We start from the raw sequence: 25,034 nt of genomic DNA, 5'->3' as shown, positions 1-25,034 counted from the left end.
TTTTGGTGAAAAGATTGGCATTTTATGCACATAACTTACATATAAAGCTGGGTAAGTACCATAGGGCTAGGTTATACAAAGTCTGAAAAGTCAGGGATAAGTTAACCTTAAACAGAAAGAATAATGAGAGCTTGTGATCACAAGAACAGAATGTAAAGACTAGCTTTTTAAAAGCTTGCAAGATGGAGAAGAATGAGTATAAGCATAATGGGATTGGTGGCAGGAAGAAGAGGATTACTATGGTTTGTATGCCATCCAAATACCCATGCATGAAATGCTGGGTTCCAAGTCATTGGTGGTAAGGGACCTGTAAAAGCTAGAACCCAATGGGGAATTTTAGGTTATTAGGAGCATTTCCTTGAAGGGAACTATGGGCTTTTGCTCTTTTTTCTCTTTGGTGTCCTAGCCAAGGGGAGAATAGCTTTTTCTTCCACACAAACACCACTATAATGTGCCAACTGACCATGGACAGAAGCTTCCAAAACTGAGCCAAAGTAGTCCCCCCATTTCTCTGTCTTTCATTTTCTTTCTCTTTCTTCTTTTTGAGATAGTCTAATATAGCCCAGGCTAGTCTTTAACTTGCTATGTATCTGAGTATGGTCTTGAACTTTTTCTTGCCTCTACTTCCCAAGTGCTCAGATTATAGGCATGCACCACAACGACCTGCTCAAACTTTTACTACTTACAAGTTGATTTTTCTCAATCTTTTTTTTAAAGATTTATTTATTTATTACATATACACCAGATTGAATTGTAGATGGTTGTGAGCCACCATGTGGTTGCTGGGAATTGAACCCAAGACCTCTGGAAGAGCCGTCAGTGCTCTTAACCTCTGAGCCATCTCTCCAGCCCCTATTTTTCTCAATCTTTGTTCAGTGATAGAATGCTGGATGATAAATGGAAGGACTAGAACAGTGAGTAATAGAGAAGAGGGGCTGCTTTAGGAGGCATGTTCAGTCACTGCAATGAAGATCTGAATTATAGCCAACTCAAAGTGTCCAATAAGGGGTTGGAATATATATGGCATACCTACACTGTGTCTTTAACAGGAGATACAATCACCTGCCTACATAGGAAAATTAAAGTCCCATGTACTGGTTTGAGCACTCCAGAACTGAATGTCAAACACAATGGCTCACACTTATAATTCCAGCTTCCAGGAAGTAAATGAAAGACAATTTCAAATTCAAGATGAGCCTGGGCTACACAGTAAAATCCAGTCTCAAAAAGGGGTAGATGGCTAGGTGACTCAGTAGTTAAGAGTTAATATTGCTCTTCAAAAAGATCCCAGTTTGGTTCCCTATACCAATAGCATGCAGCTCATAACCAACTGTAACTCTAGCTCCAGGGGATCTGATTTCCTCTCTGGCTTCCACAGATACCTGCACTCATAGGCACTCCCCTCCCTCATAATATAAAATAAATAAAGCAGGGTGTGGTGGTACATGACTTTGATTCCAGCACTCAGGAGGCAGAGGAGGTGGTTCTCTGTGAGTTCCAGGCTAACCTAGTCTACATACTGAATTCCAGGTTAGCCAGTGAGACCCTGTCTTTAAAAAAAAAAATCACTGATATTATCCCTGCTTATATCCTTTTCTCAGGGATTACAAATCGCAAATCTGTAAGCTCCTAGAAAAGTGACTAGCCCACACAGTAGATCAGTAGATATTCAATATGTGCTGAATTAATAAGGAATAGGAGATGTAAAAGGACAAGTCTTTTTCATCATATGCATTAATAGGGAGAGGAGGTTCTGTTTCCTTTTCCATGTCTAAAGTAACATTTTTGCAAGTAGTAATTAAAATCACAATTTAATTGGTTTATTAATTGATGTAATGACCATAAACTAAATACATTACTGATTAAATACTAAGTTAAATCTGTTTGGTGTAGGTTAAATTAGAAGCTCGTAGAACATCCAAAGAAAAAGCCCACTCTGCTTTGCACATCTATCTAGCTGTAAACTGCACAAAAGAACTACTGCGGGGCTTGGAAACAAGTGCCAAGAATGCTCCCTTCAGTATGGTGCAAACAATATTTGCAACTGGTAAGAGTTCCAGCTCACCCGAATTGGTTTAGGAAAGTCCCAATGACTAAATGTCTTCTTTGTGTTTTGGAAATGCGCCTTCAACGGTGTCTGAGTTCACAAGGGAAGTTGATTTCTGAACTGATAATCTGCTTGCTAGAGGAAAACTGACACCCAGTGGAAGAGAAGCAGCCAGGCTAAAACAGCTTTTTTGCTTTCTTTTGTTCATCTCTTCTACTGTGGGTAAGGAGAAATGTTAACAGTGCTTTTTGTTTGTAACTCTTCCAAAATCTTAATGAAGAAAAGGCAAGGAGAAAATAAACTGAAAAAAGTGAAGACAAAATCTCAAAACACCTTCTTCAGATATACTGTATACTGTAACTCAAGTATACTATTAAAAATAAAATGAAGGTGCAGTAGGAACCAGGCATCTGTTAGTGCTACCTATTCTTAATTAAATGCAGATCACAAAGGGATCTTGACAGAGAAAGGGAGTGCAGCTCCCAGGACATCTGGGCCCTGGAATTAATCTTAACTGTTTGGTGATGGCAAAGCATGTGACTTTCAGGGGCGGCAAATACCTGCAATGATGACGGAGTCAGTTCGGGCTGGACCAAATTTCAGTGTCATTTCATGCTTATGTTTATGAACTGCCAGGTGGTCCTCATTTGTAAATCTCTGAAATGAAACGGAAATGAATATGTGAAGAAAAGAAGGGAAAAAACAAACAATATCAACAACAAAAAACCAAACCAACCCTTCCTCCATTCAAGGCTCTTTCAAAAGGACCTACCAAACAGAAACATGTTACAATGACACTAGTCCCTGGAAAGAGGGAATAGAAAAATAAAAGAGGAAAAATGATGGAAATGATAGAAAAGATGAAAAATAATGGCAATGAAGGCAGGGAAGAAAGGAGAGAGAGATATCACAGCACCAACTGCTTTGTATCATTAGGTATAAACAAGGGGAGTGGACAGATTGTTGTTACTAAGGTAAAGTCTAGGCATAAAAAACATCAAGGTAAACTTGTGAACAAGACCAAAACAACTTTTAATATTAACAATGAAGAGAGAAAAAGAGAAAGACTGGGAACTCAGTGGTCATCACAAAAACAGGAAATTTCAGAACTCTCTGTAGTGGGGCTGAATTGGAGTATTTTATGAGCGGACTAACAGGGAGATAAATTATGCAGGATTAGGAGAACCATTTAACTTCCTGGCCCCCACAGTGCTGCAGCAGGCGCCTTTGCGGCTATTTGGCTCACAGTTTTAATGAGCCAGGATGGAACTGTAGATGACAGAGGCCCAATGGCCAGCAATAATGGCACACACCAGCCTCATTGGCCAAATGCTGTCTTCCTTCATCAGGCAGTCTGCCTAGGCTCCAGCAGTCATAAAGGGGCCAGTACAATGCTGCTGACTGTATAATGACAAAATAAAAGTGAAAACAAAAAAGAAAAAAATTAAGGGTAGAGAGGAGCCTGCTACGCAGGATGAGAGAAAAGGAGACATTACACAGACCCTTGTGTAGAGGTTTCAGTGAAAGAACAAGAAAGTGCTAAGGCAAAGTCTACCCCAGTTTATGACTAAGGCAAGGTTAGTGGACAATAATTTATGTTGCAACTCCTTTAAAAGGAGGAGGTAAAAGGAACAGATGAATAGCAGTCCCTTTGAGGCCACTGGCCCTGTTCTTTCATTTGAAAATCCATGACACAGAAATAGCCTGGACACTGCAGGTTTCCACAGCCCCTTAGCATAAAGGCTCTGAAAAATGGTTCTAGTTGTCTTGTTTCTAAAAATAGTGACTGCTTAGTCTCTTGTTTTTACCTTTTTCATTAGATATGTAACTTACCACTAAATAGCACATGCTTTTCCTATGGCCCTTTACAAAACAAACACAAGGGAGTTGTTTCCAGCCTAGCTCCCATATGATCAGGTAACATCATCAAACTGGTCTTGTCTCTCTCATTTTACCCAAATTTTAAAGCTTTTTAAAATTTTATTTGTATGACTGTTTTTCTTTTTCTTTCTTTCTTTTTTTTTTGTGGTTTTTTGAGACAGGGTTTCTCTGTATTGTTTTGGAGACTGTCCTAGAACTCACTCTGTAGACCAGGCTGGCCTCGAACTCACAGAGATCCGCCTGCCTCTGCCTCCCGAGTGCTGGGATTAAAGGCGTGCACCACCAACACACGGCTGTTTTTCGTTTTTTTTTTTGTATAGAAGTCTGTATATCATGAGTATGTCTGGTGCCCACAGAGGTCAGAAGAAGGTAAAGAGGGCATCAAGGGTGTCAGATGTTCTGGAACTGGAGTTACAGATAGTTGTGAGCTGACATGGGGATGCTGAGAATTGAACTGGGATCCTCTGGTAAAACAGCCAGTGCTCTTAACCTCTGAGTCTGCCTCTTTACCCAATTTATACTTAAACCCAGCATTAAGAACTAAGATCCTTTTCAGGTAAAGCATACAGGCCTGAGAAGCATGGTTCAAGTAAGAATCTAGGACAAAATGGACACAGAAAGCTCTTTAAAGAAGTTCTGTGCATTAGCTTTTTCAATTATAGATTTACCCCTAAGGGATAGGGTAGGTGAGAAATAAATCTTTTAATTGGGTTAAAAAAGTCACTGTAAGGGTCTGGGCCTGCCATGTATTTGAAAAAGGAAAGCAGTCAAACTTAGTTGGCAATGGAGAAAACAACATTCTTTCATGGTGGGTATGAAGAATAACATTAAACAGGCTTGTAGGTTCTAGTAATGTTCTACTATAATAATCATTTTAAAAGTATTTTTATGAGCTGGGCGTAGTGGTGCACACTTTTGATCACAGCACTCAGGAGGCAATAGAGGCAAACATATCTCTGTGAGAAGGGAAGCCAGTCTGGTCTACATGCAAGTTCTAGGCCAGCCAGGGACACATAATGAGACCCTGTCAAAAAACAAAACAAACACACAAAAAAAAACCCCAGTATTTTTAAAGGCATTTAAGGAAATTTCACGTAGGCTACTTGAAAAAATTGCAGTGTTCTAGAACCTGGAGGAGCAGTTTTTTGTTTTTGTTTTTTAAGATTTATTTATTATGTATGCAGTGTTCTGACTATATGTATGCCTGTATACCAGAGGGCACCAGACCTTATTATAGATGGCTGTGAGCCATCATATGGTTGTTGGGAATGGAACTTAGGACCTTTGGAAGAACAGTCAGTGCTCTTAACCTCTGAGCCATCTCTCCAGACCTTTTAAAAATTTTTATTTATGTATTTATTTTAAAGATTTATTTATTATGTATATAGTGTTCTGCCTGCATGTATGTCTGCATGCCAGAAGAGGGCACCAAGTCTCATTATAGACAGCTGTGAGCTACCATATGGTTGCTGGAAATTGAACTCAGGACTTCTGGAAGAGCAGCCAGTGCTCTTAACCACTGAGCCCTCTCTCCAGCCCCTAGAAGAGTAACTGTCCTCTTTCATTAGAAATCCTCTTCCTCTCCACTCCAAAGAAGTCCAGAGAAAGATTTTAAACTTTGATGGGCAGTGGTTGTGCACCTCTTTAATCCCAGCCCTCAGGAGGCTGAGGCAGGTGGAACTCTGTGATTGCGAGACCAGCCTGGTCTACAAGAGCTAGTTCCAGGCCAGCTAGGGCTGTGTAGTAAGAGCCTGTCTCCATCATCATCATTCTTTCATCTCTCTCATTTCTTTTTTTTCCTTTCTTTCTTTCTTTTTTTGGTTTTTTTTCGAGACAGGGTTTCTCTGTGGCTTTGGAGGCTGTCCTGGGACTGGCTTGGTAGTCCAGGCTGGTCTCGAACTCACAGAGATCCACCTGCCTCTGCCTCCCGAGTGCTGGGATTAAAGGCGTGCACCACCAACGCCCGGCCATCTCTCTCATTTCTAATTACTTAATTTTTATGCATATGAGTATTTTGCCTGCATGTTTGTCTGTGCACCATATGCATGGGTGATGCCTGCAGAGGCCAGAAAATGGCATTATACACCCTGGGACTGAAATTACAGATGATTGTAAACTGCCATATGAGTTCTGGAAACTGAACCTGAGTCCTCTGCAAGAGCAACCAGTGCTCTTAACCAATGAGCCATCTCTCCAGGACTTTTTACTTTTCCAGAAAGTTTATTTATTTTTTATTTTATTTTTTGTGGATGAGTGTTTGGCTGCAAGTATGTGTGTTTATCACATGTGTCTTTGGTGTTCCTGGAGGCCAGAAGAGGGCTTTGGATACCCTGGAACTGGAGTTATAGATGGCCGTGAACTGCATGTGAGTGTTGGGAATGGAAATCCTCTGCAAGAGCAGCCAGTGTTCTTAACTTTTCTCCAGCTCTATTTCCTTTCATATATTATAAGTTAATACTTTAGTAATTCCTTAGGCCACAGGCTAGAGGATATAGCTTTGTGGTAGAGCAACTGTCTAGCATGCATGAGTTTCCACTACTGGGAAAAATTTTTTTTAGATCAGTCTGTCAACCAAAGCCTACCCCTTTCCCAGGGATTCAATTCTAAACTTCATGCTTTGGGAATAATCTTTCTGAAAGCAATTTCTCAAATAGAATAGTAAAAATTATTGAGTGATAAAAAATCTGTGATTAATAAAAATGTTGATTATTCTACTGAATTTAAAATGAGGGCCTAAAAGATTTTCTTTTAAAATTATTTAAACATCTCCTCCCTATTCCTATTGTTAATACTCTTAGTAGTCTTCCTTTGTTCTTTTGATTAAGGTTTCAGTAAATAGCCACTCAGGAAACAATCTGACTGTAGGATAATTATTTTCAATAAATGTACAAATATAAATGCCTCCTAGACAGCAGAGAACCAATATTGTTCAAAACAGGGTCTGAAGAGTTTGAGTCATGCTGGCTTAGGAGGGCAATTTATTTGCTTAGTATAAGCTAATTTGCACCCCATCCAAAGACCAAGATCCTTTTGATCTGATCTGTGCTATACAACAGTACATGATTGCTGAGCACTTGCAATGCGACCTAATTTCTACTTTTTTTTTTTTTTTTAAAGAAAGTGTCTCGGGGCTGGAGAGGTGGCTCAGAGGTTAGGAGCACTGACTGCTCTTCCAGGGGTCCTGAGTTCAATTCCCAGCAACCACATGGTGGCTCACAACCATCTACAATTCAATCTGGTGTCCTCTTCTGGCATGTAGGCAGAACACTGTATATGTAATAAATAAATAAATCTTAAAAAAAAAAGAAAGTGTCTCATTGTGTAGCACAGGCTGGCTTCAAATTTCCAAGCCCTTTGCCTAAGCTTCCTGAGTTCTGGGATCACGGGTGTAGCTAACACACCTGGCTTTGCAACGGGCTAATCTGAATCAAATGCATTGTTACTCAATATATAATTCAAAAAAAGTACACAGTACCGTGATTGTATATTGGTTACATGTTTAAGTTACAGGGTTTTCTGCAAGAGCAGTATGCACCCTTAACTCTGAGCCACCTCTACAGTTCTTGATTACATGTTGAAATTATACTCTTTTAAGTTTTTTTAAAGACTGTTATTTATTCTTATTTGATGTGTATGGGTATTTTGCTTGCATATATGTATGTCTGTGCATCATATGCATGCAGTGACCTTGGAGGTCAGAAGAAGGCATCAGATCCTCTGGAGTTACAGATGGTTGTAACTGGTTATGAGCTGCCATGTGGGTACTAGGAATTCAACCCAGGTCCTCTAGAAGAACAGTCAGTGGTCTTAACTATGGAGCTATCTCTTCAGTTCCTGAAATGATACTCTTTTGTATATAATGGGTTAAAAGACTACATTAAAATTAACTTATTTTACTTTTGACATTGCCACTAGGACACTTAAAATTACATTTGTGAATCACTTTTGCGGTCTGCCTTGCATTTTTTAAAAAAAATTTTTTTTGGTTTTTCAAGACAGGGTTTCTCTGTATTGTTTTGGAGGCTGTCCTGGAACTTACTTGGTAGACCAGGCTGGTCTCGAACTCACAGTGATTCGCCTGTCTCTGCCTCCTGAGTGCTGGGATTAAAGGCGTGCGCCACCAACGCCCGGCTTCTGCCTTGCATTTTTTCTTTAAAAATATATACATTTATTTTTATTATTTTTAACTGTGTATATATGTGTATGCCTGTGTGTGAGTTATGTGTATATGAGTGCAGGTGCCTGTGGAAGCCAGAAGCCTTGGACCCTATAGCTGGAGTTACAGGTAGTTGGGATCTGGCTGAAGTGGGTCCTGGGAACCAAACTAGGAACCTCTACAAGAGCAGCATGTACTCTTCACTGTTGAATCATCATTTATATTTATGATTTAGATAATATACCCAAAGACACCATGGCAAGATGGCATACTCCTGTAGTCCCAACTAGTAGGGAGGATGTAGTAGGAGGACTGCAAAAGACCAGGATTTGATGCTGGTCCAGGCAGCACAGTGAAAACCCTTGCACACACTAGACCTTGGGTTCAATCCCTAGCACTGCAAAAACCAACCAACCAACCAACCAACCAACCAACCAACCAACCAACCAACCAACCAACCAACCAAGGGAACTCTAATCATACACCAAACTTCACTCTTTCCTTTTAAAACTGTTTTCTCTAAATGCAGCTTATAGATGACAGTGCTTCTCTACCATCAACAACTAATTATGCTTCCTAGAAAAAACCTTTAGTAGTGTTTGGAGACAGTTTTGCTTGTCACAACTTATGGCATGCAATTAGCTCTAGAGGGTAAAGGCCTGGGATGCTGATAAATACTGTATGCTACACAGGACAGCATTCCCCCAAAATTATCTAGCTTCAGATGTCTTTTGTGTCTTTGTTAAGAAATTCTAGGGCAGGGCAGGCCATACTGGTGCACACCTTTGGTCCTGGCACTCAGGAGGCAGAGGCAGGTGGGATCTCTGTGAGTTTGAGGCCAGCTTGGTCTACAAAAGAGTTTCAGGATAGCCAGAGCTACACAGAGAAAACCATGTCTTGAAAAAAAAAAAAAAGAGTTGGCTAAGTGGTTGAGAGTACTTGCAAAGTACCTGGGTTGAATCTCAGCACCCACATGGAGAGGCTTACCATCTCCTCAGGAATCAGGCATGTATGTGGTACACAGATACACATGTGGCAAAACACTCATACATATAAAATAGTAAGTTAAAAATTCTACTCCAGAATAATAAACAAAGAGAGGAAGAAGAAAAAAAGGCTGTTTTTTAGTTTGTCTTGACAAACTGTCAACATAGGTTTTTGGAGATGAAACTTAGGAAAAAAGTATATGCAAAAACCTCCCAAGTTAATTTTGTAATCTTCAAACACTTGAGGGTAGGGAAACTGGCAAGATGCATACAAATACAGAAAGAATAGTAATTAGGAAATCAGATTAAATGGGATTCTCATTCTTGACCTTGTTAGTAACATAGACAACACAGATGTAAGTCAAAACAATTTTGGCTGCTTTTGATTTTTTTCCCTCTCTAATGGATTAAAAAAAAAACTAGCAAAAGGGATGGATTTTTTCTTTTTCTTTTTTAGTTTAAGGAATATTGGGGATGAAGAGATTATCAGTGTTTAAGGGCACTTGTTGCTCTTGCAGAGGACCCTGGCTTAGTTCCTACTACCCACATGTTGGATCCTAACCATCCATAACTCCTCTTCTTACCTCTGCAGACACCAGGCAGGCACATGGTGCACATATACACATGTCAGAAAAACATTCATGCACATAAAATAAAATATATAAATTCTAATTTTAAAAAAGACTACTATAAAAAGTGACAGGCATAAAACGAAAGGTGGCCAGTCTTAAAACTGATAATAGACACAGAATAGACAAGGAAATAGTTTCTTTCTTTCTTTCTTTTCTTCTTAAACAAGAACCAAGTAGCTCAGGTTGACTTTGATCTTTTTGTCTTAGCACTCTGAACCCTGGAACTATAGGGGTGTGTCACTACACTTGGTTGTTCCCCTGCCACCCTTTTTTGAAGCAATGTCTCATTCTTTAGTTCAGGTTGGTCTTGAACTATGTAGCTAAGGCTGGCCTTGAACTAGTGGCAATCATCTTGCCTTAGCTTCCAAAGTGCTGGGACTACAAGCTTACACCACCTAATAGGATGGCTGGTTTCTGTTTGTTTTGTTTTGAGACAGGGTCTCTCTACACAGCCCTGGTTGTCCTGGAATTGCTGTACATATCAATATATCAGGCTGGTCTTGAACCTATAGAGATTTGCCTGCCTCTGTCTCCCAGGTGCTGGAATTAAGGGTGTATGCCACTATGCCCACCCCAGATTTGACTGTTGTTCTTCTCTTTAAAAAGAAAAATAAAAGACATGTGTGTGGGTGGATGTGGGAGGGTGGGTGTGGGTGTGTTTGTTCAGAAGAAAGCACTAGATTTCTTGATGCTGGAATTACAGGTGATTATGAATTGCCCAATAATGGATTTTAGGAACTAAACTCTGGTCTTCTAGGAGAACAGGTAATTGCTGAGCCATTTCTCCAGTCCTGTCTGTTTGTTTTTGTTTTTTTTGAGACAGGATTTTGTGTTTGTGTGTGTGTGTGTGTGTGTGTGTAATAGTCCTAGCTGTCATAGAACTAGTGCTGTAGACCAGGCTGGCCTCAAACTTCCAGAAATCCACCTGCCTCTGCCTCCTAAGTGCTGTGATAAATGACATGTGTCACCACTGCCCAACTAAAAAGCACTTTCTTTTATTTTTGGTTGTGAGCCTAGCTTTAATGACTGAGCCATCTCTCCAGCCCCAGAAGCACTTTCTTAATGAGCTACATTCCTAATCCTCATTTTACTCTTCTCTTATTTTCTTTCTTTCTTTTTTTTTTTTTTCAAGACAGGGGTTCTCTGTATTGCTTTGGAGGTTGTCCTGGAACTCCATCTGTAGACCAGGATGGCCTTGAACTCACAGAGATATATCTGCCTCTGCCTCCTGAGTGCTGGGATTAAAGGTGTGTGCCACCAACGCCCATCTTATTTTCTAATTTTTAATACTTTATTATTATTATTAGTGGTGGTGGGGCATTGTGCTATGGCAGATTTGTAGAGGTCAGAGGACAGACAGTCAGATTTGTAGAGTCAGTTTTATCCATCTACTTTTAAATAGGTTCCAGGGATCCAATATAGGTCATCAGGTATGAACAAAAAACACTTTCAGCTGATAAACCATCTTGCCAGCTCCTTTGGCTTTTCAGTTAGGTTCCAGTAAGTTGTCCAGGCTATTCCTGAATTGCTTCTGTAATCCAGACTAAAACTGGCAATCCTCCTGCCTCTACCTCTTGAATAATAGATGGGGTTGTAGCCTTTGACACCAGGCCTACACCAGGCCTTGCTTTAGAAGAGCAGACTGAAGGGAGAGGACAATCACAGTTCTTTTGCAATTAGCAAATGAGCCCTGGATACATAAACCATCAAGGGATAATGCAATGAATTAAGTTTCATTTGTAATTATCTGAACAATCACTTGTACTAAAATCTAACTACCTCTTTTCTCTGAAGTTTCTAGGTTTAGTGGTACTAAATGGATAGAACAGCTCTATTTTATTGTAGTATCTTCAAATGGTAACACTTTGGTAAAAGAAAGTGGTAAGAAAAGCTATGGAAACCCTGAGAAAATGGAGAGCAAGTATTGAGCAAGCAGAAGAAGGCACACTGCTCTTTTTAGAGCATGATTTTGACAGGGCTTCTCACCCTTGCTGAAGTGCTTCATATCCCAACGCATACGGCCAGTTTGTGAAAACACGGAAAGGAAGAGAAAGGAAGTGACTGAATACACACACAGAAACACCTGGATGGCTTTCATTTTCACCTCAGTCACTCTGAGGAGCCTGCTTTCTCTTCAAGATGCTGTTGGCAAAGTGAGTCACACATCCTGCTCTGAATGCTTCATGGCTTTTGAATGAATCATTTCAAAGGACAGGATTGTTCAACAAATAAATAGAACCATAGCAGCAGCTGCTTATAAGTGACTTTGTGAGCAAGGTAATTTATAGAAGGAAAATAAGAACAGGAAACCCCTTCCCAAAATATTCAAAGAGAAATGAAGGAGAAAAAACTAGAGGGAACTGTCCCACTCAATTGTACCTACAGTAAATTCATTTGTCTATGGGTGGAGGGACTTTCTGTGTGAGAGGGTTACATGATAATAAGAAGGAAAAGACTTTGACAGCTAAGAGAACCTTTGAGCGCAGGTTTTCTGTGGTTATTGTTGGTGCTGTTTTTTCTTTCTTTTTTTTCTTTAAGATAAGGTTTCTCTATGTATTAGGACTAAAGGTGTGTGCTACCACACCTAGCTCTCCATTCTCCTTTTAATAAAATTGTTGTATTTTTCAGTAAAACCTAAGCTATGTGCCCAATGAACAGACTACTGTCAAACAATGCCTTGCATAACTGGATTGCTTGGGGGTATGGCAAAGGTGAGGCCACAGGTTCAAGGAAAATATAATTGGCCTCTTGACCACTTCTGAACCTTTCTTTTTTGTTTGCCTCTTCTGTAAAGGTTGAAAAGCTAGATGTTCACTTTCCCAGTCTCCCACACATAACTTCAATGGGGGTGGAATGGGAGATAGTATTTCTGGCTAAGACTTTGTCTCCTTCATAAAAAGGCAGCCCTGGGACCACACTTTCTTACTCATTCTCTGACAGTGAGGCAATAAGCAGGAGTATTAACGAGCAAACGTTAAAAATGATTCAGCAGAAAGGAGAAAGAATGGAAATGTTTGATACTTGCTTAGGTGCTCAAACTCCTATTTCTGGATTTACTGTATTATAAACACACAATTTTAAGCTATTGTTAGATACTTACAGGTAAAAATAATCCCTAACCAATACAAAGTAAGTCTCAGGATGTATAGTCTTCTTCATTTTCTATTTAAGGAACTCAGAAATGAGATGTGCCAGAAAGTATATTATTTTACATCTTCATGAGTATCAACTTTATACTAATGGAAATTACATTTTCACATCTGTAAAACATACCAAAGACACAATCTCATCATCTCTTATGGCCCCAAGGTCCTTTGGAAACAATGGCTATAAACTGTTTAGACTTGGGGAAGAACAAAATGGGAGGGGGACCGAATGATGCTGCTTTTGAAACTGAAGCTGTTACAGATCACTCTTTGACAAAGACGGAGTTTTAAATTAGAGCCCCATCTTCTCTTATTTTTGGCCATTCTTCTCCTTCAATATCAAATATTTGGTTTTCTTCTCTTCTTTCTTCCTACTTCTAGAACTATGTAGCCCAGGTTGGTCTTGAACTTAAAAAGTCTTCCTGAGACAGTCTCCTAAGGGTTAGGATTACAAGCATTAACTACAAGATCTGGTTGTGTCTTGTATGTTCTTTATTAAGCTCCACAGCTTTCCTGGGAACTGTACTTAAGAATTTGTACAGACATGGGCTGGAGAAATGGCTCAGAGGTTAAGAGCACTGGCTGCTCTTCCCGAGGTCCTGAGTTCAATTCCCAGTGACTACATATAGCTCACAATCATCTATAATGAGATCTGTTGCTCTCTTCTGGCATGCAGACATATATGCAGACAGAGAACTGTGTACAAAATTAAAAAAAAAAAGAATTAGTAAAGACAGATCTATTATCTATTCTTAGATTGTAGTAGTTATATGTAGAGATGGATTAAATGTTCAACCAACTTTAAAGGACCAGTTCCTAGCACCAGAGAAATCCCAGAAGCAAGCCAGTAGGCCTGGTCCTGTGTTACTTGCATGGTTAATTGCAGTCTCCATGGTTGGGGTACCATTAGAGTTCCCAAAAGGATAACTTGAGTTCTTAACAAAGCAAGGAAACATTTTTTAATTAAAACAAGCACACAGTACTATAAAAGTTCTTCCTAACATTATTCATACTATTTTCAATCTTATCTAATCCCAAAGTTTTATTTGGATGTTATGAGGCCCACAGTCCTTGGAAGGCCAATCAAGTATTTTATTTCTTAATTTGTCACACAGTATGTATTACAATCCCTCACAAGTGGACAGAAAGGACAAAGTGCTATTTTAACATTAAAGCTTTGAAAATCTAGTACATTGTGAAAGCCTCACTATGGAAAAACAATACTGTAAACACTTCTTCAAAATATAGGAGCTTCAAAATACTGAGCAAAAAGTCAGTAGAAAGCCGATAATAGGGCTGAAGAGATTGTTCAGTGGTTAAGAGTACTGGCTGATCTTCCAAAGGTCCTAAGTTCAATTCCCAGAAACCACATGGTGGCTCACAACCATCTGTAATGAGATCTTGTACCCTCTTCTGGGCTTCAGGTATACATGCAGTCAGAACACTGTATAAATAATAAATGATAAATCTTAGAAAAAGTCTATAATAATCAGAACTGCCTGATCTTTGAGTGTTCACACAACTGATTGAATAAAGAAACAAATAAGAAACAAGGAAAAGTAGAGAAAGATTGTGTGGTTTGAATGTGAATGCCCCTTATGGGCTCATATGTTTGATGAGGTGGCCCCATTGATGGAACTATTTGGGAAGGATTAGGAGGTGTAGCTTTGTTGGAGGAGGTGTGTCACTGGGACCCATTCCATTTCTGTATTCTCTCTGCTTCTTGCTTATGAAGATCAAGGTGCGGGTAATCAGCTGTTCCCACTGCCACATTTTCATTCTACCATTAAGGACTCTAACTCTCTGAAACCATAAACCCAATAAATGCTTTCTTTCTTTCTTTTTTTTTTTTTGGTTTTACAAGACAGGGTTTCTCTGTATTGTTTTGGAGGCTGTCGGTCCAGCCAGGCCTCGAACTCAAGAGATCTGCCTGCTTCTGCCTCCCAAGTGCTGGGATTAGTGCGCCACCACTGCCGGCTCAAATGCTTTCTTTTGTAAGTTGCCTTGGTCATGGTGTTTTATCTTAACAATTGAAAAGTAACTAAGGCAAAGAAAGATCCTATTCTCTATGGATTAGTCTTTATGTGGCTTTCTCAAGCTTATAAAGACCACCCAACTCCCTCTACACACAAAATCAGTCTCAGTTCCAAATGTAGGAATTTTTTAAATGTATCTCAACTGACAGAACATGTGCCTATCATGTAAAGTCCTGAATTCAATCCCCAGAACCACATAAACAATGAGGTAGGTGGTTTGTTTCTGTAATCCTAAGACTTAGGAAGATGGAGACATTGAAGGCCTACTAAGTGCTAAGCAAGATATGTCACTGGTTTAGCAGTGGCATGACTACTATGGGAATAACCAGTCATTTCTGACTGGACTTGAGGTTTATTCTACAAAAGGGAATTTATGCTTGGTACTGTAAACCTGGTCAAAATCTGGGGAGGTCTTAAGTCCTAGGGGTAGCCTACTTCTTCTTCTTCTTCTTTTTTTTTTTTTTTTTTGGTTTTTCGAGACAAGGTTTCTCTATGGCTTTGGAGGCTGTCCTGGAACTCACTCTGTAGACCAGGCTGGCCTCGAACTCACAGGGATCCGCCTGCCTCTGCCTCCCGAGTGCTGGGATTAAAGGTGTGCGCTACCAACGCCCGGCTGTAGCCTACTTCTTGTTTTGTTAAATGTACATAAGAGCAAACTGTTTTCTAAATATTTATGTTTATATCCTTAGGTTAATGCTGCTCTCAACCTTCACCAGAGGAGCTTTTGTCTGTAGTAAGCAGCAGTTAATGCAGATTCATAACTGGTCAACATGTTGAGAATAAGTGATTGTTGGGTAGTCAGTCCTAATGGGATATTTTTTTAAAACACACACACACACACACACACACACACACACACACACACACACACACACCCTCAGAGAATGTCAAAGAAGACAGGGCAGAAAGGATATAAGAGCCAGAGAAAGGGGAGGAGTACTGGAAATGTCTTGTGGATAGGACATATCCATTGTTCTCATGAACTCATAGCAGCTGTGGTTACCTGCACAAGACTGAGTTTCTCAACATTTCAGCATGGATGGGAGAGAAGCTCATGAGGCCCTAGCTGTGTAGCTTTTGGCAGTTAATGCTTGCTGAAGGAGGGGGAGTCATTTTTCTTCAAGGGTCACTGGTAAATGGCCCATGCTCAAGTAAATAATCTCATGCAAGCAACCCTAATTAGACTCTAAGCAAACATGGAAACAGGGGGGCACCTGCTGAAAAGAAGGGGTTCAGAATGAGTAGGAAGTAAAAGAAAGTAATAGGGTATATATAAATATAAAATATTTGTATATTTTATGTATAAAATTATGTATAAAAGATATGACACTGTCAAAGAATAAAGCATTTTTTAACATTTTATTTATTTTTTTATTTTTTGGTTTTACGAGACAGGGTTTCTCTGTATTGTTTTGGAGGCTGTTGGTCCAGCCCGGCCTTGAACTCACAGCAATCCGCCTGCGTCTGCCTCCCGAGTGCTGGGATTAAAGGCATGCACCACCAACGCCCAGCAAACATTTTATTTTTATGTATGTTTGTACACCATTTGTATTTCATGTCAGTAAAGGTCACTGGAGTTACAAATGGTTGTGAGCCACCACATGGGTGCTAAGCACTGGATTAGGGTCCTAGAAGAGCAGCCAGTGCTCTTAACTGCTGAGCCATCTGTCTAGCCCAAAGAATTTAAAACAAACAAGCAAAAAACCTAAAGGTCATTATCACCTACTTAGAGATTCTGAGGCCAAGTAAGCTACAAGAGACTCTGTCAGGTAGACAGACCAATAGACAGACAGACAGACAAACAGGTCAAAGTTTAAGTGCCCAAAGATTCAGTAACTATAGAAGAGGGTGTAGGATTTATTTATTTATTTATTTATTTATTTATTTATTTATTTATTTATTATGTACACAGGGTTCTGCTTACATGCATGCCTGCACGCCAGAAGACACCACCAGATCTCATTATGGATGGCTGTGAGCCACCATGTGGGTGCTGGGAATTGAACTCAGGACCTCTGGAAGAGCAGCCAGTGATCTTAACCACTGAGCCATCTCTCCAGTACCCCCTCCTCCTTTTTTTTAAGCTAAAAAAAGAAAAAGGCTCAAATGGTTTGACAGGTTTTCAAATAAACCACAAGTATGGTGGTATTCTCCTTTTGCCACTTTAATTACATGGAGAAAAAACTGTTATTCTGATTTACTGACATATTCATCTGATTATTTTAGTGTCTAACCCAGGAAGATATTTAATTTTAAAAAGTTGTTTGTTTAGAGACAGGGTCTCACTGTATAGCCCAGACTAGCCTGGAATTCACACAGATCCACCTGCCTCTACCTCTTGAGTGCTGGGATCAAAGCCACTACACTGACAAAGCAAGGTTTTTGTTTTGTTTTTGGGATAAAGTCTCAGTCTATAGGCCAGGCTGTCCAGTGTTGTAATTTAAAAAATGCTGAGAAGTCACACCATACAACAGGACTTACATAGGTTTATTGGAAGACAGAGACAGGGCAGAAAAAAGGGTCAGAGGTGGGGCAGAGACTGGTCCCTGGATACAAGAGTGGTGGAAGAGAGAGAGAGAGAAAGGGAGAGAGGGAGGGAGAAAGAAAAATAGGAGAGGGCCTTTTTTAAAAGGGAACTTAGTGAATGTGCACAGGTGGTGCTCTTAGTGGCTGCAGCTGAAGGCATATCCTGTCAGAACCCCAAGGGCAGGGTAGTACAGATGCCTGAATACTAACATCCAGGACCTCACAGCAATCCTTCATCAGCCTCCCAACTGCTGGGATTACAGGTGAAGAGCCTCCACACATGGTTTAACCTGGAAGTTTAGATGAACTATATTTTTACAAAACCAGGCAAAAGAGAAACTCTCCAAATTTTAGTTTTTGGTGTGGTTTTGTTTGTTTTTCAAGACAGGGTTTCTCTGGGTAACCACCCCAGCTGTCCTGGAACTCTCTCTGTAGATCAGGCTGGCCTCGAACTCACGGAGATGGCCTGTGTTTGCCTCCAGAGCTATCTCTCCAATCCTCCCATATTTAAGTTTTTACTGTGGTCTAAAATAACAAATTGTTTCAAATAAGTAGAACTTCTCATCCTATCATACTGGAATGTAGATAAACCAGGAAATGCTAACTGCATCCTATTAACCTTTATATTATGCTATCAGAACCTCATCTGTTAGGGGAAGAAAGACAAAAAAGTATAAACTAATGTCATTAAACCTACTGCTGAAACTAAAACTAACAGGTTTGGAATTCCTAGTCATTGCTTCTGGGTAACAATATAGCAAATTGCAGATTTCACCTGTACTGAGGTAGGTTGATAAAAGCTCTCATTTGGTTGGTGGAGTTGCCCTCACAAAGTACCATAACCTGGGTGGTTTGAATAGCAGTTTTATTGTATCACAGTTCTAGAAGCTACAAGTCTGAAATTGAAGTGTGTTAAAGAGGTTTCTCCTTTCTGGTTTTGTTGTTTTTGTTTGTTCTGTTGAAACAGGGTCTCATTCCTTCTTTTTGTTTGGGGGGGTGTTTCTAGACAGGGTTTCTCTGTATTGTTTTGGGGGCTGTCCTGGAACTCGCTCTGTAAACCAGGCTGGCCTCGAACTCACAGAGATCCGCCTGCCTCTGCCTCCTGAGTGCTGGGATTAAAGGCATGCTCCACAGGGTCTCATTCTTAACCCCGGCTTACTTCAATTTATAGCAATCCTTTTGCTTCAGTCCTCCAAGTGCTGTGATTATAGGCATGTGCCATCATACCCAGCTGGTTGTTCCCTTCCAAAGGATGGCTCAGTGGTTAAGAGTTCTTCAACTCTTGTAGAGGACTTAAGTTCAGTTCCCAGCACTTATATTGTTTGGCTCACAACCACCTTATAACTTCAACTCCAAGGGATCCCATGCTACCTGCTGGCCTCTAAGGGTACTGTACTCATGTGCACGAACCCATACAAATATAAATTTAACTTTTAAAAAATGTTTAAAGATGTCAGGAATATTTTCCAAGCTTCTCTCGCTGGGTTTCTGGTGGTTTGCCAGCAATCTGATACTCCTTAGCTTGTGGCAGCATAAACCCAACCTTCCCATGGTGTTCTCCCTAAGTGTGCATCTGTGTCCAACTTTCTCTTTCACATGTGAGGCCCGCGCTACTCTAATAGAACCTCATATTAATTACATGTACAATGAGGATCCTCTTGAACTTCTGGTCTTCCTGCCTTCACCTCCCTAAGTGCTGTGATTATAACCTTGCACAATCACACTCAGTTTATGTAGTGTTCAGAAATGAACCTAGGATTTTATGCATACTAGGTAAGCATTCTAACAACCAAGCTAGATCACCAGCCCTTAATTATTATTATTATTTTTTAGATGAAGTCTTGTTATGTTGCCTAAGTTGGTGGGGAAATGGTAAAATCCAGTGATCCTGCTCATTCAGTCTTCTAGTATCTGGGATTACTGGCATGTGCTATTACACTAGGTCTAAACTATGTTTCTTCTATTCACAAACCAAAAGGATTAACATTTCCTGTTTGTGATCTAGCATCTAAGGGGTTCAGATCATCATTAGATCCTAACAAGTAAAAAGCTGAACAAGTGAAAAACTAACAATTCTTAGGTCTATCAGAGAAGTAGAATCACAGGGCAAACTGCTATTCTCCATAACCCCCAACCTGGTAAACACAGACTGTGGATACAATGTGACCAGACACTGTCTCCATGACTAACTCCTGCTTTGACAGATTAGAACTGTAATAGAAAATAAATTCTTTCGTTCTTAAACTGCTTTTGTTAAGGTATCTGATTCACAACAAGACAAGCAACTAGGAGGTGGTGGTGCATTCATTCTTTGTGAGTTCCAGGCCAGCCTGATCTACAGACCTAGTTCCAGGACAGCTAGGGCTGTTACACAGAGAAACCCTGTCTTAAAAAACAAAACAAAACAAAATAAATAAAAAAAAAACAAAAGACAAGCAACTAATATACTGAGCAAACCTAGACATGAGAAGACAAATACTCTATGTCCTCTCTCATATATAGATCTTAACTTTTAATTTATATATTTGTATATATATGAATGAGTGTGGGCACATGTCATGGAAATAGAAAAGGGACCACAAAACAAGAAAGGTTTTAAGGAAAAGGAGAAAGGCAATAGATTATTAAGGCAGAACTACTGGGTATACAAAGACTATAAGGGAAGGGGATGGGAATGGGAGAAAGAGGTAGGGAAGAGGCTCAACAAAGAGAAATTACATAATTAAGCATATTACTTTGTATGCTAATTTATAAAGTAAAAAAGATACAAACAAACACATACGAGAAATCGCTGGAAAAGTAACAAAGTATTTTGAGGGCCAGTGAGATGGCTCAGTAGTAAAGAGGTATTTGCCACCAAGCTTGAGTTATGGCTTGAGTGATGGTTCAGCTGACAAAGTGATTGACATTCAAGGCTGAGGACTTGAGTTTGCATCCCCAGTGCACATGTAAAAAGCTGGTGTAGCAGCATCTGTCTGTAGTCTCAGAGCTTGGATGGCAGTGACAGAACACTGGAACTTGCTGGCCAGCAAGTCTAGCCAAATTGGGTGACAGACTGCCTCAGGTATTACTTCCATGGAGCCCTTCCCACTCTCAGGAGTTTTTTCTTATTTTCCCTTAATAAATATATGTTTGGGGAGAGAGGAAGGGAGGTAGAGAAAGAGTCTCAAGTACAATTCAAAAAATAAGGGGAAGTACAACAGAGGAAACTACCTGATGTCAACCTCTGGGTTCTACACACACACATATACAAAGGATTTGATCATCTAAATGAAATGACCAATTAATTTCTTGAGAGATACAATCTGATAAAACACACACAAGAAGAAATGCACAACATGACATTGAACAGCTAATTTTCCAACACAGAAAGTACCAGGCACAGAGGGCACACAGGTAAACTCCACTAAATACTGAAGGAAAAAATCATAATAGTCCTTTACAACCTCTTCCAGATATAGAAGTAAAAAGAAACGTTTCCTAACTCATTGTTAGGAATTGTTCTAATACCAAAACTAGACAAAAACATTGCAAGAAAACTATAGACCAGTATCTCTCATGAACAGAAATTCAAAAGGCCACAAAATTATTAGCAAGTTGAATCCAATAACTCATAAAAAGAATCATACACATGACTAAGTGGAATTTATCTGAAGTATACAAGCCTGACTCAATACTTAAAAAAATCAATATAATCTAGCACCAATAATTTAAAGAAAATTCATATCATATCAACAAATACAGAAAAAGTATTTGATCAATGCCTTTTAATAATAAAAAAAACATTCTTAGTATACTAGGGCTAAGGATACAGGCTTTACATGGAGTATCTGCTTAGCATACACTTAGCTCTAAGTTTTTGTTTTGTTTTTTCAAGACAGAGTTTCTCTGTGTCACAGCCCTGGTTCTCCTGGAACTTGCTTCATAGACCAGGCTGTCCTCAAACTCTCTGAGATCCCCCTGCCTCTGCCTCCAAAATGCTGGGATTAAAGGCGTGTGCCACCATTGCTGGGCTAGCTCTAAGTTTTATAACTAGCCCATACATGGTTAATATGCATGTACATACATACACACATACTCACACACATACACACACACACACACACACACAGAGGTACAGAGTAAACTAAAAATATAGAACTTCCTTAACTTAATTTAAAAAATCTATTTAGCTAGGCTTGGTGATGCATACCTGTAATCCCTGTATTTAGGAGGTGGAGACAGGAGGACCACAAGTTCAATACTAACATAGCTCAAGAACTAGAGTAACATAATAAGACCCTCTCTCAAAACAAAAACATAAGTAAATTTTAAAAAATCTACCCAAACTCTATAATTAACACCATATCAAGTGTTAAGCAACTTGAAGCTTTCCTACTAAGATTGAGAAAAGTAGACAGCAACTGAAGACACCCAAGGCTGTCCTGTGGCCTCTACACATGTGCATACACACAATAACTACACATAAGCTCAGAAATAAATTTCACAAAATAAGTACAATATCTATACGAGGAAAACTAAAAACCTAATGAAGTATATTTTAAAAAACTAAATGAATAGAGAGAGTCTCTGTCTATTCACAGGAAGACTCAATTCTGTTATGCTAGCTCTTCCAGGTTCAACACAACCTACTTAAAATCCTAGCAAGTCATCTAATGATTGTAGATGAACTGAGCCTTAAGTTTAGAATGACCTGATCAGATAGCTATTCAAAGAAAATAAGTATAAAAAAAGATGTTCAACACCAAGCCAGACGTGCCCACATCTATATTCCCAGAACTTTGGAGGTACAGGCAAGAGGATCAAGAATTCAAGGTCATCCTCAGATATATACCAGATCATCCTGGGCTACAAGAAATTATCTCACAAATTGTAACAGGGGCTAGAGAGATGGCTCAGTAATTAAGAGCTCTTACAGGGAACTTGAGTTCAATTCCTAGAACTCATGTTGGGGCTCACAACTGCTTATAACTTCAGCTTCGGGAGATCTAACACCTCTGGTCTCTGTAGGCACCTGAACTCTCACATAACCACACACACACACACACACACACACACACACACACACAATTAAAAATAAAGTAAGTCTAAAAGCAAAACAAAACTACAATAAGGATTGTATATAGCACATGCTTTTAAACCCAGCATTTGGGAGGTAGAGGCAGGTGGATCTGAGAGTTCAAAGCCAGCCTGGTCTACATATTGAGTTTCAGGATAGCCAGGGTTATACAGTGAGACCTTGTATCAAAAACAACAAGGAAGCTGTCAGGAGATGGTGGCACACATTTTTAATTCCAGCACTTGGGAGGCAGAGGCAGGTGGATCTCTGTGAGTGTGAGACCAGCCTGGTTTAAGAGTGAGTTCCAGAACATGTTCCAAGGCTACACAGAGAAACCCTGTCTCGAAAAATCAACAAGGGAGGGGGGAGGAGGAAGGGGATGGAGGGAAGGAAAGAAGAGAGGGAGGGAGAGAGAGAGAAAAGGAGGAAGGAGGGAGGAGGGACAATGTCCAACCTTACTATCAGTGAACTGAAAGTTTAAAATGGGCTGGAGAGATGGTTCAGTGGTTAAGAACACTGCTCTTCCAGAGGTCCTGGATTCAATTTCCAGCACCCACACTGCAGCTTACAACTGTCTATAACTCCAGTTCCAGAGGATCTGACATCCTTAGGCAGGCATACATGTAGGCAAATAGGCAAAACACCAATGCACATAAAATAAAAATAAGCAAATCATTAAAAAAGAAAGACAAAAGCAATAATGAAATACCAACACACACATATTAGACAGTCAAAAATCCAAAATCCTTAACAACAACAAACACTGATGAGGTTGAGCATTGGGAACTCTCATTCTTTGCAGGTGGGATGCAAAATGGTACTTTGAGGACAGTTTGGTAGTTGTATGTGTAGGCACATGCATGCTATGATATGTGGAGGCCTGAGGATTCAGAAAAGCAAAGTTAGCCACAAATCATATTAGTCAGGCACACACCTTTAATTCCAGCAGCCAGAAATTAGGAGGTAGTGGTACACACCTTTAATCCTAGGACTCAAGATTAAGAGGTAGACTGAATTAAGAGGTAGAGTCAGCCGGGCGGTGGTGGCGCACGCCTTTAATCCCAGCACTCCGGAGGCAGAGGCAGGAGGATCTCTGTGAGTTCGAGGCCGGGCTGGACCGATAGCCTCCAAAACAATACAGAGAAACCCTGTATCGTAAAAACAAAACAAAACAAAACAAAAAGAGGTAGAGTCAATCAGTCTAAAAACGAATTACAGCTCATACCTTTAATCCCAACATTTACAGGAGCAAGATCTCAGGGAGGCATTCATTCTCTTGTCACATTGAGAGTAGAGGCATTCATAATTCAGCCACACTGAGGAGAGGCAGCAGTTTGAGACTTGGTGGAGAGCTCGTGTGTAGATCAGCCCTTTCAGTCTGAGGCAGTGGTAAGAGCTAGTGACCACCTACTTTGCTTTTCTGATAATTAACTTGAAGTCTGAAGCCCAATATCAGTCTCTGGGTCATTTAATTTTTTAAAAATTATTTATTTATTTTTATTTTTTATCCTTGGTATTTTGCCTATATGTATGTCTATGTGAGGGTGTCTGTGTAACTCCTTGGAGCTGGAATTAAAGACAGTTGTGAGCTGCCACATGGGTGCTGGGAACTGAACCTGAGTCCTTAGGAAGAACACACAATGCTCTTCACCACTGAGCCATCTCTCCAGACCCTGGGTCACCTAATTTTCATGTTACATTAGGGAGTCCATTTTCTCTCCTATCATGTGGGTTTAGAAGCAAGCACTTTTACCTGCTGAGCCTTCTTGAAGGCTCCAATTTGGCTATTTCCCAGAAATATAAACGTACTCTTTCCAAATGATCTTATGATTGTGATCTTGAGTACTTACCTAAATGAATTAAAAATACATGTCCATACAAAAGCCTGCACATGTTAGAAATCATAATTACACAAACCTGGAAGCAACCAAGATGTCCTTCATTAGGTGAATGGATAAATAAACTATGATATCCACAAACTGGGATACTACTCAGTACAACAAAGAACGGAGGTACCCAAGGCAAGAATTGCTATAGAGGAAACATAAACATATACTGGTAAGCAAAAGAAACTAATCTGAAAAGGTTAAAGGCTGTATGAATCTATCTATATGATGTTCTGGAAAAGATAAAACCATGAAGATAATAAAGAACACAGTGGTAGCTAGGAGAGGGAGGGATGAATAAACACAGCACAGAAGATTTTTTAGAAAATATTCCATGTGATATGACAATGATATAAACAAGTCATTATACTTTTGTTAAAACCTATAAGGTGTGCAATATCAAAAATGAACTCTAACATAAATCACAGACTGTGATAATGTGTCAGTGAAGGTTAATCAAATGTAACAAATATAACAGTGCTTCAGTATGCTGACAGTGAGGAAGGCTGTACATTGCGCTAACAGGGGGTAGATGAGGACTCTACTTCCTACTTAATTTTGTATGAACCTAAAATTGTCTTTAAATTTTTTATTAATAGGGCTGAAGATTTAGCTCAATTGGTACAGTGTTTGCCTAGCATGCAGAAGGCCCTCTCTTCAATTTCCAGAACAGCATAAA

At 39.8% G+C, this 25,034-nt stretch overlaps 1 protein-coding gene across 5 annotated transcripts in view; it reads right to left on the bottom strand.

Annotated features, from left to right (window-relative positions):
- LOC101841425 (cyclic AMP-dependent transcription factor ATF-7) overlaps positions 1–25,034 on the bottom strand; it is a 102,097-nt gene that overhangs the window by 36,126 nt on the left and 40,937 nt on the right. For 4 of the 5 annotated variants that reach the window (XM_040753713.1, XM_040753715.1, XM_040753714.1 and 1 more), the window contains one exon: positions 2,608–2,704. The exons of the other annotated variant lie outside the window; for it this stretch is intronic. In XM_040753713.1, coding sequence (XP_040609647.1) covers positions 2,608–2,704 — 97 coding nt within the window. The remainder of the gene's footprint in view (positions 1–2,607; positions 2,705–25,034) is intronic. 5 annotated transcript variants of the gene reach the window in all.

The sequence above is a fragment of the Mesocricetus auratus genome, unplaced genomic scaffold (genome assembly GCF_017639785.1).
Source record: "Mesocricetus auratus isolate SY011 unplaced genomic scaffold, BCM_Maur_2.0 Super-Scaffold_100010, whole genome shotgun sequence".
Lineage (NCBI taxonomy): Eukaryota > Metazoa > Chordata > Mammalia > Rodentia > Cricetidae > Mesocricetus > Mesocricetus auratus.
The sequence above is the reverse complement of the archived record's forward strand: the minus strand, read 5'-3'. Positions and strand labels throughout refer to the sequence as shown.